This window comes from Neofelis nebulosa, chromosome 13 (genome assembly GCF_028018385.1).
Source record: "Neofelis nebulosa isolate mNeoNeb1 chromosome 13, mNeoNeb1.pri, whole genome shotgun sequence".
NCBI lineage: Eukaryota > Metazoa > Chordata > Mammalia > Carnivora > Felidae > Neofelis > Neofelis nebulosa.
Window position 1 is genome coordinate 39,035,036 of NC_080794.1, and position 16,871 is coordinate 39,051,906.

Sequence of the window (16,871 nt, forward strand, 5' to 3'; positions counted from 1 at the left end):
AGGGGATGGGAAGTGCATGGGTGCCATGCTTTGTGTGAATATTTTACCTAATTTATAAATTCCAGGATTTCTCTTAAGTGAATTTCTGAAAATCATGGCATTCCTGTACTAGCCAAAGAAGTTTTATTTATAGAAGCATAGAAATCCATACTGTATATTGTTCTTACAGATGGAATCGATAGTTTTCTAGATTAGTGTTTATCAAATGCCAGATCTTGTACTGATTGTGTCAGAATCACCAAGGGACCTTACTAATAATACATATTCTTTGGCTCCATCAACTGAGTCAGAGTATTTTGGGCAGGGTCTAGAAGTTTGTATTTTGAAAAAGCTCCCTTAGTTGATTCTGAGGTGTACCCACATTTTAGAAATAAATATCTGGAAGACTCCATACCACCTAAATGTTTTGCCTGTTGTCCTAGCACAATGTCTGAAATTCTCATGTTATATTTAAATGTTGAAGGCTGTGATTGATGCATAAATGTTATCAATGTGTATTAAGCAGTGTTCCTTCACTTGTCAGGGACAAAGACCGAACTTTAGCAAACTGGCTAACACAACTGAGAAGAGGGAGGAGAGATTTTTTCAGTCCTGGCTTGCTCCAATAATTCAAATGATGTCATCAGGGATTGGGGCTTTTCATTTCTTAGAAGGCTGCCTCCACTTAATGGGGAAGAAAGTTGTTTTTAGGCTTTCCTAAAATATGATTTGCAACCTGGAGGTAGAGAGGGAAGACAGGGAGTGAGTGACAGAAAGAGAGAGACAGGGAGAGAGAGAGAGAGAGGGAGAGAAATAATTTTCTAATCGCTCAGCATGAGAGTTCCCAAGAAGCTCTAGGCAATCATGCATCACATGCATTTCACTGGGTGAGAAAGGGATGTGGTCAACTTCATCTCAACCATCTTGAATAGGTTCTCTTTAGGAAATAAGGGTTTTGTCACCAAATAAAGATGAATGTGATGTTGAGAAGTCAAAATAAAAGATGGTTTATACAAAGTGATAAGATAGGGGCAAAGAATGCATCAGCACAGACCAGTGGTTCTCGTAGCATAGTCCAGGGACTGCTTTGAGTGTCTGAGATACTTTCAGGAGGTCCACATTATTTTTCATAAAAATATATTATTCTGGGGTGCCTGGGTGGCTTAGTTGGTTGAGTGACTGACTCTTGATTTTGGCTCAGGTCATGATCCTAGGGTCATGGAATCAAGCCCCACATTGGGCTCCATGCTGAGTATGGAAACTGCCTGGGGTTCTTTCACTCCCTCTGTCCCTTTTACCCTGCTTGCAGCTCTCTCTCTCTGTCTCTAAAATAAAAACAATTAAAATATGTTATTTATGTTAATTCATGATGGGTTTATCATTATTTTAAAAAATTAATTAATAAATATATAAAAGTTTTATCAATTTCTTTAAAGCAGTAAATACTGTTAAGTATAATCACATAAACAAAAGATCTTTGGGGTCCTCAATAATTTTTAGAAATATACAGAGGTCCTAGAGATGCCTGGAAGGCTCAGTCGGTTAAGCATCCAACTTCAGCTCAGGTCATGATCTTGTGGTCGGTGAGTCTGAGCCCCGCGACGGGCTCTGTGCTGACAGCTCGGAGCCTGAAGCCTGCCTCAGATTCTGTGTCTCCCTCTCTCTCTGCTCCTCCTCTGCTCGTGCTCTATCTCTCTCTGTCTCTCAAGAATAAATAAACAACAACAACAAAAAGAAATATACAGAGGTCCTAAAAAAGAAAAAAGTATATGGAGATCCTGAGACCAAAAAGTTTGAGAATTGCTGGCATATGCAAAAATTAGCCATTCATCAATTTTGTTATGTAGTAGTTTTACTCACAGCACAATTCTTGGATCTGCAAAAATATTGTTGAAGGAAGTTCTCTGTACATAAGAATCTAGGAGGACTGAAAGTTCTTTTTTGATGGATTACAAAAACCCATGGGAATGAGGGAGATAGGAAGAACCCATTCTCCACACAGCTAAGAAAACAATGTCCTCTGATTATTCCTTTGCCATTATAAGTAGTTAAAATTTACAAATTAAATGTTGTTTGGAGGGGCATCTGGATGGCTCAGTTGATTGAACATCTGACTCTTGGTTTCAGCTCAGGTCATGATCTCAAGGTTCATGGATTTAGGCCCCATGTTGGGCTCTGCACTGATAGCATGGAGCCTGCTTGGGATTCTCTCTTTCTGCCCCTCCTGTGCTTGTGTGCACACGTGTGCTCTTTCTCTCTCTCTCAAAATAAATAAATAAACTTAAAAAAAAAAAAGATTGTTTGGAAATGTTTAAAAGATAAGGTTGAGTTTTCAGTCATTTTCAAAAGAACAGCAGGAGAGGCTAATAAGTAAAATATCAGAGTAAGCAGTAGTACAGGAAAGTTGGAAGCAAGAAATATTACTTGAAAAATTTTTTTAAAACATTTATTTATTTTTGAAAGAGACACACACACACACACACACACACACACACACACAGAGTGAGTGGGGGAGGGGCAGAGAGAGAGGGAGACACACAATCTGAAGCAGGCTCCAGGCTCTGAGCTGTCAGCACAGAGTCCAATATGGGGCTCTTGGATGCTTAACCGACTGAGCCACCCAGGCATCCCAGAAATGTTACATTTTAAAAATGGCTTCCACGGGGCACCTGGGTAGCTAAGTGGGTTAAGCATCCAACTTTGACTCAGGTCATGATCTCATGGTTCCTGAGTTCGAGCCCCACATGGGGTTCTCGGCTGTTACCACAGAGCTTGCTCCAGATCCTCTGTTCCCCCCTCTCTCTCTGCCCCTCCCTCACTTGCATGTGCTGGCGCTTTCTTTCTCTCTCAAAAATAAACATTAAAACAGTTTTTCAAGTGGCTTTCAAGAAAAATGAGTATATATGTGTCCAACCAAAAGACATATATGATTGTTCATAGAAGTTTTATTTATATAGTCAAAATGTGGGAAAAAATTAAATTTCCACCAACAGTAGAAAAGATATATTTTGGTATATTTATGAAACAAAATACTATACAACAATAACAAAGAACAGACTATTTCTAGATGTAAGCATATGGTGAATCTCACAGATATAACAGTGAGTGGAAGAAGCCAGGAACAAATGAGTGTATCCTGTATGAATTCAATTACATAAATTTCAAGAACAGGTAAAGCTAACTTATGATGATGATAAAGGTCAGATTAGTGGATATGTTTGTGGAAGGGGCCTATTACACATCTATTCCTGTGTAAAAAAATACCTGAAATCTTAATGCTGTGAAACAACAAAAATGGTTACTATATCAGATAAATATCTGTGGGTCAAGGACTTAGGAGTAGCTTATCAGGGTAGTTCTGGTTCAGGGTCTCTCTTCTTATGAGGTTATAGTCAAGATGTCAACCAACTTGGCAGTCATCTGAATGTTATCTTTTAATACCATTTTTACAAAAAAACACAACGGTTTGGAGGCACTTGGCTGGGTTAGTCGGTGGAATGTGTGACTCTTGATCTCAGGGTTGTGTGAGTTTGAGCCCCACTTTTGGCATAAAGATTACTTAAAGAAATTAAAAAAAAGCAGTGGTCTTCCTACATATGTTGCTGGACTGGAAGGTCTGTCTTGCTGTTTTGGTGCACTTGGCACAGTCTGGCACAGAGTAGATTCCCTATATCAATGTAGCCTTTTTGGTTGCAAGTGAAAGAAAACCCAAATCAAACTGTTTTAAACCACAAGAGGGATTAATTTGCTCAGTGTGCTGGTTAAATTGGTGTCAACTAGCCTGGGCCATGGGGTGCCTGGATATTTGGTCAAATGTTATTCGGAGTGTTTCTGTGAGAGTGTTCTTGGATGAAACTAACATTTAAATTGGTAGACTCAGTAAAGCAGATTGCCCTCTAATGTGAGTGGGCCTCATCCAATCAATTGAAGGCCTGAATGAAGCAAAAAGAGTGGCCCTCCCCCAAGTAAGAGAGAATTCTTTCTTTCCTCACTAATTCCAACAGGGACATTAGCTTGTTTCCTGCCTTTGGACTAAAAGTGAAACAAGTTTTTTTTTTTTTTTTTTCTGGGCCTTGAGCCTGTCACCCTTTGACAGGAATTACACCATCAACTCTCCTGGTTCTCAGGCCTTCAGACTTAGACTAGAACTAAAACATTCCTCTCCTGGGTCTCCAGATTGCCAATCATCCTGCAGATCTTAGGACTTGTCTTCCTCTATAATGGCATGAGCCAATTCCTTATAATAAATCTCTTTGGTTCCTACTTGCTCTGTTTCCCAAGAGAACCCTGACCAATATATTCAGTAAATGAAAAATCCTGAGGTCAGTCTGGCTTTAGGTGAGGATTGAGTCCAAAATAAAAATTTCACTGAAGACAAATTTCTCTGTCTCTCTCTCACTTCTTGGTGTTGCCTTCAAATTCAAGCTCCTGTGGTGTTCCCCAGAGCTCCAAACTTTTTCCTAATGAAATAAAAATGACTGCAGATGCTTCCTGCTTTCATATCATGCCTTGAAGGAAAAAGAAAGCACGTCTTTGGTAGCTCCTACACCTGAGACCTGAGAGTCACTCTTTCTCATGCTGGGCCAAATTGAGTCAAATACTTATTCCTGAACCAAACACTACGAGCAGGTGGATAGACAGTATTAATTGGCCCATGCCTGTCAAGAACTATCCCTGGAGCTATGTTCTTGTGTATCAGAAAGGGGCAAGGACTTACATTAGGAAAATGAAAGCTTTACTAGATCTCTTAGCTTCATTTCATTAAGGCAGAATTTATCACTTGGCTATCCTAGCTGCAGGAAAGCTTGGGTAATTTAGTATGTTTAGCTGGGTTCTGATAGGAGGAAGGATAAATACATTTTAGGTGGACAGCTAGCAGTGTCTTTTATACTAACAATAAAGAGTGGGATTACCATAATTGGTTAGACAAAGCATAGTTCATCCCTTAGGTTTGGGTAGGGTTCCACCTTCTCTGAGCATTTTTGCTTTTCTGGCAGGTTAGATTTTCCAAATGTCTCCTTAAATGTGACTGATACTTTTACATCAAGGAAGAAATGAGGTCCATGTTCCCTTTCTGAAATCTGGGTGGGCCTATCTATGTATGATTCAGGTGGGAGATGATATTTGTGATTTGCACGACTAAGTTAGAAAAGGTGATACAGCTTCTGCCTAGCTCTTGATCTCTTGAGAGATGTGCTTTTTGAAGTACTGAGTCCTATATAAGAAGTCTGGCTACCCTGAAGTAAGCGTGTTTGAGAGATAATGGTGAGGGGACCACATAGATATAGAAAGAGATTCTCTCTCTTTTCTTTCTTTCTTTCTTTCTTTCTTTCTTTCTTTCTTTCTTTCTTTCTTTCTTTCTTTCTTTCTTTCTTTTTTTAATTTAATTTTGTCTTAAATTTATTTTTGAAGGAGAGAGAAAGACAGAGCATGAGCGGGGGAGGAGCAGAGAGAGAGGGAGACACAGAATTCGAAGCAGGCTCCAGGCTCTAAGCTGTCAGCACAGAGCCTGTTGCAGGGCTCGACCTCACAAACTGTGAGATCATGACCTGAGCCGAAGTCGGAAGTCGGACGCTCAACTGACTGAGCCACCCAGGCACCCCTCTTTTTTTTTTTTTTTTTCTTTCTTTCTTTCTTTTTTTTTTTTTTTTTTGAGAGAGAAGATAGAGCATGAGTGGGAGATGGGTCTAGGGAGGCAGAGAGAGAGAATCTTAAGCAGGCTCTACACCCAGCACAGAGCTTGATGCGGGGCTTGATCTCATGATGAGATCATGACCTGAGCCAAAATGAAGAATCCTATGCTTAACCAACTAAGCCACCCAGGTGCCTCGAAATAGAAAGGGATTTTTGAAAGGCTCTACCATGTAAGACCCCAGTTTTTCTAATCTTCCCAGTCCAGGCATCAAACATGTGACTGAAGGAGCTTGGAGATGACCCCAGCTGACTGCAACATTATGAGAGACTCTAAGCTAGAACTTCCCAGCCAAGCCACTTCCAAATTCCTGAGCCATAGAAAACATGAGAGAGAATAAAGGATTATTTTGGAGTAATTTATAATGTTTATTTCTTTTTGAAGGAGAGAAAGACAGAGCATGACTGGGGGAGGGGCAGAGAGAGAGGGAGACACCGAATCTGAAATAGGCTTCAGGCTCTCAGCTGTCAGCACAGAGCCCAACATGGGACTGGAACTCATGAGCCATGAGATCATGACTTGAGCCAAAGCCCGACTCTTAACTGACTGAGCCACCCAGGTGCTCCTGTTTCAGAGTAGTTTATAGACAGCAATAGATAACTAATACACCTCTCCAAACTATGAGATTCTACAAACTAAGGATGAAGGAGAGAATGTCTATTGGGTAGGCAAACAGTAGCATTTGCCCCTCTCATAAGTAAAAATGTGTTAAAACAATAATTCTATGTCTATAAAAATAAAAATACAAGACTATTTTTCAAAGCATTATTTACAATAATGAAAAGTTGGAGACAACTTAAATGTCCAATAAGAAGATGTTTAAATAAATTATGATTCTTGCATACTTTAAAATGGCTATAAACTCTAAAAAATAAAGTTTTGGAGAATATTCAATGTCATGAGCACATGTTCTTGATATAATAATGTTGAGGTGAAAATAGCAGGAATAAAAATTGAACACTATACTTTAAAAGGGTAAATTTTATGGTGTGTAAATTATCTCAGTAAAAAATTTGTGTGAGAAAAAAATGAACACACACATAAAAATATATATGGGCAGAGAAAAGCCTGAAAGGTAATATATTAAAATGTTATTAGTAGGTATCTCTGGGAGCTGAAATTTTACGTAATTTTTAATAACCTTCTTTGTAGCTTTCTCACAGAGTAGAAGGTTGAAGTGCAATAAAAAAGTGAGAACACTGGAAAAATGTGAAGCTGCAAATGATTTAAATCCATACTGAATTTTTAAAAAATTGGTGAATAAAGGAAAAGATCAGGATAAGATAGTTCTATTTTTTATTTTTTGAAGAGCCTCCCTCCTGTTTTCCATAATGCCTGTACCAATTTACATTTCCAACAGGGAATAAAGATTCACTTTTCTCCACATCCTTGCCAACACTTACTATTTTTTGGCTTTTTGATAATAACCATCCTAACAGATGTGAAGTGATATTTCAACGTGGTTTTGATTTGCATTTCCCTGATGATTAGTGATGTTGAGTGCCTTTCCATATACCTGTTGTCTGCTTAGATATCTTCTTTGGATAATGCAATCCCACTTCTGGTTATAAATCCAAAAGACATGAAATCTACATCTTGAAGAGATATTTGTACTCCAATTTTTTAAAAAAGTAAAAAAAAAAAAAAGAAAAAGAAAAGAAAGAAGCGTGATTACCAGGGGGTGGGGGGTAGTGGGAGAAATGGGGAGATGTTTGTCAAGGGTACAAACTTCCAGTTATAAAATGAATAAGTTTTAGAGATCTAACATACAGCATGATAACTATAGTTAATAATAATGTATTGTATATTTATAAAGGGTAGATTTTAAGTATTCTCACAAGAAAAAATGTTAACTATGTGAATGTGTGAAATAGCTTGATTGTAGTAATCATTTCACAGTATGAATATATATCAAAACACTACATTGTATAGCATATGTGTGTGTGTGTGTGTGTGTGTGTGTGTGTGTGTGTGTGTTTTGTTAATTATACCTCAATAAAGTTAAGGGTAACAAAGAAGAAAAGAGAAGAGCCCTGCTGTTTTCAAAGTGATGGGGGAAGTGGTTGTGGTTTTGGGTGGGGGTGGAGGGAGGAGTGTGGTGTACATGTAGCATTTGGGGAAGAAAGGAAGAACTACTGATTGAGCCACTGTGTGGTTCTGATGTGGGGACAGTGTGGGGAAGAGGTTGGTGAGATGGTATAAACAGAGAAGGTACATCTGTGTGAGTTGGGGGATGCAGTGTGTGCGTGTAAATTGTAGATTTACCAAAGTGGGCGTGAAGTATACTAGAGAGTATTGAGAAGGTATAAGCCAATCCTCAGGCCCATAACTGACATAGAGCAGTCCGAAAACTAATTAGGAGAGCATAGAAACTAAACTAAACAACTAAATACAGAAGACTTAGATTTTATACCCAGCTCTCTCCCTGATTAAAATTTCCACATATTGTATTCATACTGACAGTTGCTACTATGTCTCAATTTCCCAGTCTGTGTAATAAAAGAGAGCTGTACTTCCTGTTTTTCACGTAACCTGGAGAACTGCTACGGACTTAGAAGAATTTAAAGCTTCCCATGCTATGGGGTACTGTGTGAAATAATTGCCATCATCAAAAACTCTTCCTCTGGGGCACCAGGATGGCTCAGTTAAGCGTCCGAGTCTTGATTTTGGCTCAGGTCATGATCTCACAATTCGTGAGTTCAAGGCTCGTGTCCAGCTCTGCACTGACAGTGTGAAGCCTGCTTATGATTCTCTGTCACCCTGTCTCTGCCTCTCCCCCACCCTCTCTTTCAAGATAAATAAATAAACATTAAAAATAAAACTCTTCCTCAATTATTTTTTACCGAGAAATGCTAAATTTTTACATATCTCACAATGTACCCTGTCATTAGTGGCCTTCAGACTAATTATATGGCAGAGCGATGTTGAGCCAGCTGCAACCACGAGCAAATGTTACACAGTCCTTAACCTCTGCAGGTTATAATCTTGTGGAAATTTATCTTTTCATTCTTATCTTTGAGCCATGTGAACATTCACTTTAGTCTGATGACACTAGTCCCCCTCATCCAAAGCTTCAACTTGGGGGCTTTCAGTGACCTACAGTCCACCGTGGCCCCAAAGCAGCTGCTCTTCCTTCTGACAGACATCAGAAGGGCAATAGCAGCCTACACTTCATCACAGCGCCTATGTCCTTCACCTCATTTGTCCCATCATGCAGGCATTTTATCATCTTAGAGCATCACAAGAAGAAAGGTGAATATCGCATGGCAAGATATTTTGAGAGAAAGACCATAGTCACCAACTTTTATTATAGTATATTGTTGTAATTGTCCTCTTTTATTATTAGTTATTGTTGTTAATCTCGTACTGTGCTTAATTTATAAATCAAACTTTATCATAGGAAGAAAACCAGTGTATATAGGGTTCGATACCATCTGCAGTTTCAGATATCCACTGAGGGTCTTAGAATGTACTCTCCTGTGCATAAGGGTAGACTACTATAATTTAATCATGTCCCAGAACATGCTGCCACCTCTAGGTGCCTTCCTAACCAAACATTCTTCCTTTGCAGCTACATTGATTTCACTGTCCCATCAACTCTTTTTTATCCTTAGGTCCTTATCGTGATCTCTTCCTGCTTGGTACATGACAACATGGTCTTCACCACATTATTTGTGACTTAGTTTCTTAGTCTAGTGTAGGCTGTGAATTGATCTTTGTTAATGTTTTCCTCGTGCTGACTTTGCGCTAAGCCCTTTCCATTAAAAAAGGTCCAAAAGATTACTATCCCTATTTTAGAGATGAGAAAACCAAAGCTTTGTAACTTGCCATGTGTCAAATTGGAACAGTGTGGCTAAGTGCCCAGCTATAAATCTGGGGTTCTATTACTGTGGAGAAAGAGCAGAACAAGTATGGGGGACATTTAGCAGTCTCTGTAATAGGAGAGAAATGTAAAGTGGTCATGTAATAAAAGGGCAATTGTGATAAGTTTTAGGAAGGAAAAAGGGTTTGTATAAATAGTTCATGCCAGGGTTTTGTGGTGGGAAGTCATATAGAAAGGACTAGTAGACCTTGGGGGCGCCTGGGTGGCTCAGTTGGTTGAGTGTCCTACTTTGGCTCAGGTCATGATCTCACAGTTCATGGGTTCGAGCCCTGTGTTGGGCTCTGTGCTGACAGTTCAGAGCCTGGAGCCTGCTTCAGATTCTGTGTCTCCCTCTCTCTCAGCCCCTCCCCTGCTCACATTCTGTCTCTCTCTCTCTCTCAAAAATAAACATTAAAAAAAAAAAAAAAAGAAGTAGACCTTGAAGGTAGGTGCATTAGTATTCTATTGCTGTGTAACAAGTTACCTCACAACACTCATGTTCATCTCACAGTTGTAAAGGTCAGATGTTTGTCCTTCATGGTGTGGCTGGGTTCAGTGTTCATTATCACATTCTGAAATCAAGGTATCCAATGGACTGAGTTCTCATCTGGGGGCTCTGTGGGAAAATCTGTTTCCGAGATCATTCTTCTCCTTCTTCTCCTCCTCCTCCTCCTCCTCCTCCTCCTCCTCCTCCTCCTCCTCCTTCTCCTTCTCCAGAGAGAGAAAGAGCATGAGCACGTGAACAGGGCAGGGGCAGAGAGAGAGAGAGAGAGAGAGAGAGAATCTTAATCTTAAACAGGCCCCACACTGGGTGTGGAGGAGGGGCTCAATCCCATGAGCCTGGGATCACGACCTGAGCTGAAGTCAACACTTGGATGCTCAACCAGCTGAGCCACCCAGGCACTCCCCCAAGATCATTCTACCTGTCAGAATTTAGTTCCTTGTAGCTGTGGGAATGAGGTTTACATTTCCCTGTTGTCAGCCAGGGTCTACTTGCAGTTCCTAGAGGCAGCCTGCATTCCTTGACATGTGACTTCCTGCATCTTTAATCTATCGACAGCTTGTTAAATCCTTCCTGTGGTTCTAATCTTTAACTACCTCATGACCAGCTGAAGAAAACTCTTTGCTTTAAAGAGGCTAATATGGGCACCTGGGAGGATCAGTTGGTTAAGCGTCCAACTCTTTTTTTTTTTTTAATGTTTATTTATTTTTGAGACAGAGAGAGACAGAGCATGAACGGGGGAGGAGCAGAGAGAGAGGGAGACACAGAATCGGAAGCAGGCTCCAGGCTCTGAGCTGTCAGCACAGAGCCCGACACGGAGCTCGAACTCACGGACCGAGAGATCATGACCTGAGCTGAAGTTGGACGCTTAACTGACTGAGCCACCCAGGCGCCCCAAGCGTCCAACTCTTGATTTCAGCTCAGATCATGATCATGGTTCGTGGGATCAAGCCCCAAATCGGGCTCTGCACTGACAGAGCAGAACCTGCTTGGCATTCTCTCTCTTTCCCTCTCTCTCAGCCCCTCCACTTCTCGTGTTCTCTCTCTCTCTCAAAATAAATAAATAAACTTAGAAAAAAAGGACTGATGTGATTAGGCCAGACTTGCCTGGATAATCTCCTTATTTTAAGGTCAACTGTGCTATATAACATCACCATGTGTAGATAAAGTCCATTACATTTGCAGTTCTGAGGTTTATACCAGGGATAGGAAATCTAGGCAGACATCTTAGAATTTTACCTACCACAGTAGGTAAGACTTAGACAACCAGAGAGAGGTTTTAGTTGGAAAAGAAATATAGGCAAAAGCTGAAAAGAAAAATTCCACCAGCAATTTTGTGACTGTTGTGACTGCTGTAATCATAGTAACAGTTCCCTTTTCCTGAGGGTCTCCTAGGTGCTTTACACAAATTCATTTAACAATCCTTACATCAGCTCTATAAGGGTGGTATCATTCTACTTTTACAAACACAGAAATTCAGGGAGAGAGAAGAAAAGCTACTTGTCAGAGTTCTATCCCAATCGAATTGTGAAGCTGGGATTATGGCTTGAACTCTAGATGACTCCAGCTCTTTGCACTATTTAACCCACCTTTCTGTGGGTCTGGATGAGGAAGGAGAAGGCAAGGAGGTTGGTCTGAACACAGACTGTGGAGGACGTTGATGTTAACATAGGTTAAAAGTTGCCATGGAAGATTTTGGATGGTGTGCATGAGTGTGGGGGAGGAGGTGGACAGACGTGGACACGGATGTGGATGGAGGGGAGCATGTGGCTTGGACATCCCATGTGGTATTTTAGGGAGGTTAATATGGTTAGTCTGGAGTAGCCTGGAGTATAAAATTGGAGGCAGGGATGATATATTACAGTTAGAAGTCTATTGCATGATTAAGTCTCTGAGTCCTGCTGCTGATTTGCAGGAAATACATGGGCCAGAAGAAAGTGTTAAACTACACTTAAGTATATAATTATTAAAGTGGGGGCAGAGTAAGGATTACAGAAAAAAGATCATATGTAATTCCATTGCCTATATATTACTATTACTACGTGAGATAATAAGCAGAGAAAACAGCTTTGGTAGCTGTGGTAGACTAGACAAAAATGTTATTAGTTTTGAAGAGAGGATCCATCAGGCAAGGGAGTTCCTGCGAGCTGTTTAGTAATCAAGAGTTAGTCATGGTCAGACTAACATGGTTACTAGCTGTGTAACTAGGGTGAGGTTCACAGGCCGGGGTGGTTGCACAGGGCCCTGCACTCATAAGAGCTTCACATTTGAGGTGTAATGCTCGTGGGTTATTGTCTTAGTTTTTATAGTTTTATCTTTGAGGGGCCTCTGGGTGGCTCAGTCAGTTAAGAGTCTGACTTCGGCTCAGGTCATGATCTCATGGTTCGTGAATTCAAGCCCCATATCGGTTGTCAGCGCAGAGCCCGCTTCTGATCCTCTTTCCCCTTCTTTCTCTGCCCCTCCCCCACTCGTTCTCTCTTTCTCTCTCTTTCTCAAAAAAAATAAAAAATTAAAAAAAACCCCAACTTTATCTTTGAGTTTGTATTTTAGAAGTCCAATGAGACAATGGAGCACACATTGGGGGTTTGGAATCTCCACTTTTGCACGGTCCTGTCTCTCACCACCTCCTGTGGATGGGCAGCCTGCTCCTCCAGCCTCTTGGTTCCCTGCCCCCACTAACCTTTTCTTCCCCACTCCTGTCCAGTGACCACAGCTGGTTTCTGTTCTGCCTTCTGCCTTAGGCAGGATTCCGTGTGGGCTCCTCATAGCATCTAGGGGTGAGGGATTATGGTGGCCATTCCCAACTCAAGCTATCAGGGCCACAGCATGTTTGAGAGCTGTTAGGTGGCCATGGGTCTCTTTCCATCCCTTGATCCAGTTACTTAGTGAGTCTCAGTGTTGAGGTAAGCATGTCTTTTGAGGTCACCCATCTGCTGAGGGTTGTGGAGGAAGGCCTATTGGAAGGGAAGATGCCTGGCTTGGTTTCCTTACCTTTAGCTGGTCCTAGGTGAAACTTTAGATGAATGACAGAGCTTCAGTTTCTTTACCTGTAAAATGGGGGAGAATAAAGTAGTATAAACTGCATATACCTCAGTTTGAATAAGGGTTTACACAGTGCCTAGAACTTATAAAGTATAAATAAATGTTAGCTTAAAATAGATATAGAATTCTGTTACCTATAAGGATATGGAAGTAGTAGCCAAACAGTGATGATATTATGAGAAGAAAAAAATGCAGGATTTGGCAACATGCAGAGTAGAAATAGGGGATATATATTACCAGACAAAAATAGCTTCAAAAATTTCACAGGAAAACACACATAGTTTAGCCTCTTGGAAAATGTGGGACCTTGAGAAATAGTTTCATTTGACTTGAGGAATGTCAGCTTGGTGGTATTAGTGAAAGTGTTACCTTGGAATGGGAAAGTTTGGGTGAAAGAGAATCAGAGATATATTCACAAGATGTCTTTAATATAAAGTGTGCTGTGAGAGGAATAGGTAATTTGGTTGTATCAAAATGTAAAACTTTTGATAAAACTTTTTCATTTTTACTTCCTTTCTAGGTTTCTGTCCTAGATATTTACACACGTGCAGCACAACACAATGCTGGTCATGCAGAATTGTTTTTTGATACTGACAAACAGAATTTAATCTAAATGTCCACTAGTAGGAAATTGGTTATATAAATTGTTTGATTTAATGCAATGGAATACCATGCAGCCATTAAAAAAGAATGAAGTTAGACCTATATTTATCAATGATGAAAGATAACCAGGTGGTTTTAATTAAGGGGAAAAATATCAAATTCCAGGAAAATGTTTAATCCCACTTACTTAGAAAATATACATGTACAAGAAAATGAATACCCAAAAGTCTAGAAGGCTACACATTAAACTATTAACAGTGAAAATCTCTGAGGACGGGAGTGGGTGGAGTGTGTGTGTGTGTGTGTGAATGAATGGGACACTCATGTTACATGTGCATTCCTGTTATATGAATGTTTTACCAAAAATATTTCCACGTATTACTGAGAGGAAATGGAAAGAGTATTTTGAGGGAATTGTGCGAAGGGAAAAGTTGAGGAGGGGGCGAGGAGACCCTGATCTCTTGAGACTCCAGAGCCGCGGGAGGTGAGGAGACCCCGCCCCGCTGAGGTGATTCTGCAGAGGGGCGGAGCTCTGCAGAGCCCTGGCGGGAGGTGGCTCCTGGGGGCGGGGCTGCTGATTCCAGCCGCACGCTCCGCTCCCACCATGCCCTTATAAGGAGCGCCCGCGTTAGGTCTCCGGAATCCGGTCGCAATCCCTGCGGCGCAGCCCCAATCCCAGGCCCCTCCCTTGGGAATGGGGGCGGGGCGGGTTCTTGGCGGCGCGGTAGCGGGGGCGGAGCATCTTGAAGTGGGACCAATAGGAGTGGCGGACCCGGTCTGAATGGTGCTGCCATTGGGCGCGGCTACATGAGAGGGCGGGGCGCCCGCGGGGCTGGTTACGCCGAGGGAAGCCCCGACTCCGTAGTTGCTGCTCGCAGTCGGTCTCTTTGCCGGTTCCCGGCCCAGCCGTTCCCAATTCTCTGTAGCCAGCGGTTCGCCGCCTCCTGCTTGCCGCCGCGATGCCGGTGTTTCATACGCGCACGATCGAGAGCATTTTGGAGCCGGTGGCGCAGCAAATCTCCCACCTGGTGATCATGCACGAGGAAGGCGAGGTGGACGGCAAAGCCATCCCTGACCTCACCGCGCCGGTGGCCGCTGTGCAGGCGGCAGTCAGCAACCTTGTCCGGGTGAGCGCGCTAGGCCTGGAGTGGGGAGCGGGGTGAGGAGACATTCCAATGGCTCCCCTTTGCCGGCTTGCTGCCTGTGGCTTTGCGCGTGGGTTCTGCAGCCAGATGGCCGTGGGTTCGAATCCCAATTCCCCCCCACTCTGTGACCTTGAGCGAGCCCCTATGCTTCTCTGGGCCTCAGTTTCTTCATCCATAAAATGGGGGCAATCATAATAATGCCTGCCTTGCGGGTTTGTTGTGAAGATTCAGCGAGGTGGTATTTGTAAAGTGCCTAGCGCAGCTTGTGACCCACAGTAGGCGCTCAGTAAAGGATAGTTGTTAGGGTGTCTGATGGCCCCTTTCACTCAGCAGGCTGTCGCCCCTCGCGTTGACAGTCTTGCTCTCAGTTCCTTCTTAGGCCTCCCCAGTCTGGCCTATGTGCGGGCGCGCTCCCCTGCCTTTCCTTCGAGGGATTCTTATTTGAGCGGCCTTGTTCACCTTTCTAATACTTTTGCCCCTCACCCGGAGACCTCCCTCACCCACCACCCTTCCCCCCCGCGCTCCCCGAGTCGGGCTCTTTTGTCTACTTGTCTTACTTGCCACTCGTCTCTCGGTCTCCTCCTTCCTTCCTAGGCATTTCTACTTCTGCTCACACCTCTGGCACTCTCAAACACCGGGTAATTTCCTTATATTTCTTTATGAAATAATTCATGACCCCGAGTCCCTTTTCCACTTTTGCTTCACCCTGCGGCCTTTCATTTTATTCCCTCCCGTGGAGATTTCCACCTGGCTTTACCTGCTGTCAAACGGGTTCCTCCTTCTGGGGCCTTTCTAGACTTGGTGGCCCTCCTCCTCCGCCCCTCCTCCGGGCAGGAAGCAAGATGGAGTGTTGGGAGAGGCCTGTGGAATCTGGGATCTGCGGCCCCTGCCGGAGAGAGGCCCCTGCCGGAGAGGAGAACGGGGCGTCTCCTCCCCAGCCCACAACTTTGCTGGGTGGCTGTGTGGCCCTGCAGACCTCTGTAGCCCACAGCTGTGACTAATAACAGAGGTGGTTCTTAGGGGAGGCGGAGCTCACTTCTGAAATGGGAAAAGAGGTGCTGTGACCAGTCTCCTAACACTTCCCTGACTAATATCACACTTCTTTCCCACCCTGGGTGGGTGACTCACTCAGACCCCTGCTGCCTCTAAGGGACAACTTTGGAAAAAGTTCATACTGTTCCCCCACTGAGCTGTGTAAATAGTGTATGTCAGGGTAGTTGGCAGCTTGGGAGGCAACTGTGGGTCTGGGTGGGGCTTGGTTTACTTGTCTGATTAGAGCACTGTAATGCACTAGTGGCACTTTAGCAGCTGAAAGTCTACCTCAGTCTTTAGGGGTCCTTCTCAGCCAGTTCAAGAGACTGATAATTAGGAAGGGGGGGGAGACCCCACCGACTAAATTCCTCAATTTCGTTCTGTATAGATTTAGTAAGAATCTATTCAGTAAGAATGCAGTATTCATTCAGAATATCTAGTTCTATATTGTTCTTGTTCTTTTTGTAACTAATTTTAATCTAAGACTCCAGAGTACATTCTTAAGTAGTGTTGTCTAACATGGCTGCATTCCAGACCTCCATTTTTCAACAAATAGGAAACAATGTAAAGAGACAGAGTAATAGTGTCCCCCCATGGAATACTTCAGGAAATGAAATCTTAAAACCACATGTTGCACTTGGAACAGAGCTAGTTTAGTCTAGGGGTTGATATCTGGTTAGGCTATTTAGAGAAAAGTTATTTATGAGCTTCATTGCATGAATTAATAAGAAGTGAATGCTGCCTAGGGAGCATTGTAATAAATCAGTGGTTCTCAGGTTGGTGTGCATCAGAATCACCAGAGGGGTTTTTAGGAATAAAGTTGTCCAGCTCCCATCTCAGACTTAACTGAGGAGCCTTTCATGGGGTAGTCTCAAGGCCTTTGTATTTTTCAGAAGCTTCATAGGTGGTTGTGATACACCCTTAGTTAGGAAACACTGCAAAGGTATCGTGAGACAAATACAAAAGAAATAAGGCCAGTCATGAGCTGAAAAAAAAAAAAAAAAACAAAACCAT

At 42.4% G+C, this 16,871-nt stretch overlaps 1 protein-coding gene and 1 long non-coding RNA gene across 4 annotated transcripts in view; one reads left to right on the forward strand and one right to left on the reverse strand.

Moving 5' to 3' along the window:
• LOC131493716 (uncharacterized) overlaps positions 1-16,871 on the reverse strand; it is a 65,500-nt gene that overhangs the window by 8,241 nt on the left and 40,388 nt on the right. Inside the window, exon 3 of one of the 2 annotated variants that reach the window (XR_009252810.1) lies at positions 13,027-13,082. This is a non-coding gene — a long non-coding RNA (uncharacterized LOC131493716). Of the gene's footprint in view, positions 1-5,659; positions 13,083-16,871 lie in introns of those variants that run through there. The other variant, XR_009252809.1, reaches the window with a different exon arrangement.
• Positions 14,531-16,871, forward strand: part of VCL (vinculin) — a 110,380-nt gene continuing 108,039 nt past the window's right edge. The window contains exon 1 of one of the 2 annotated variants that reach the window (XM_058698359.1): positions 14,531-14,807. In XM_058698359.1, the coding sequence (XP_058554342.1) occupies positions 14,640-14,807 (168 nt within the window). In that variant the 5' untranslated portion in view covers positions 14,531-14,639. The remainder of the gene's footprint in view (positions 14,808-16,871) is intronic. The other variant, XM_058698360.1, reaches the window with a different exon arrangement.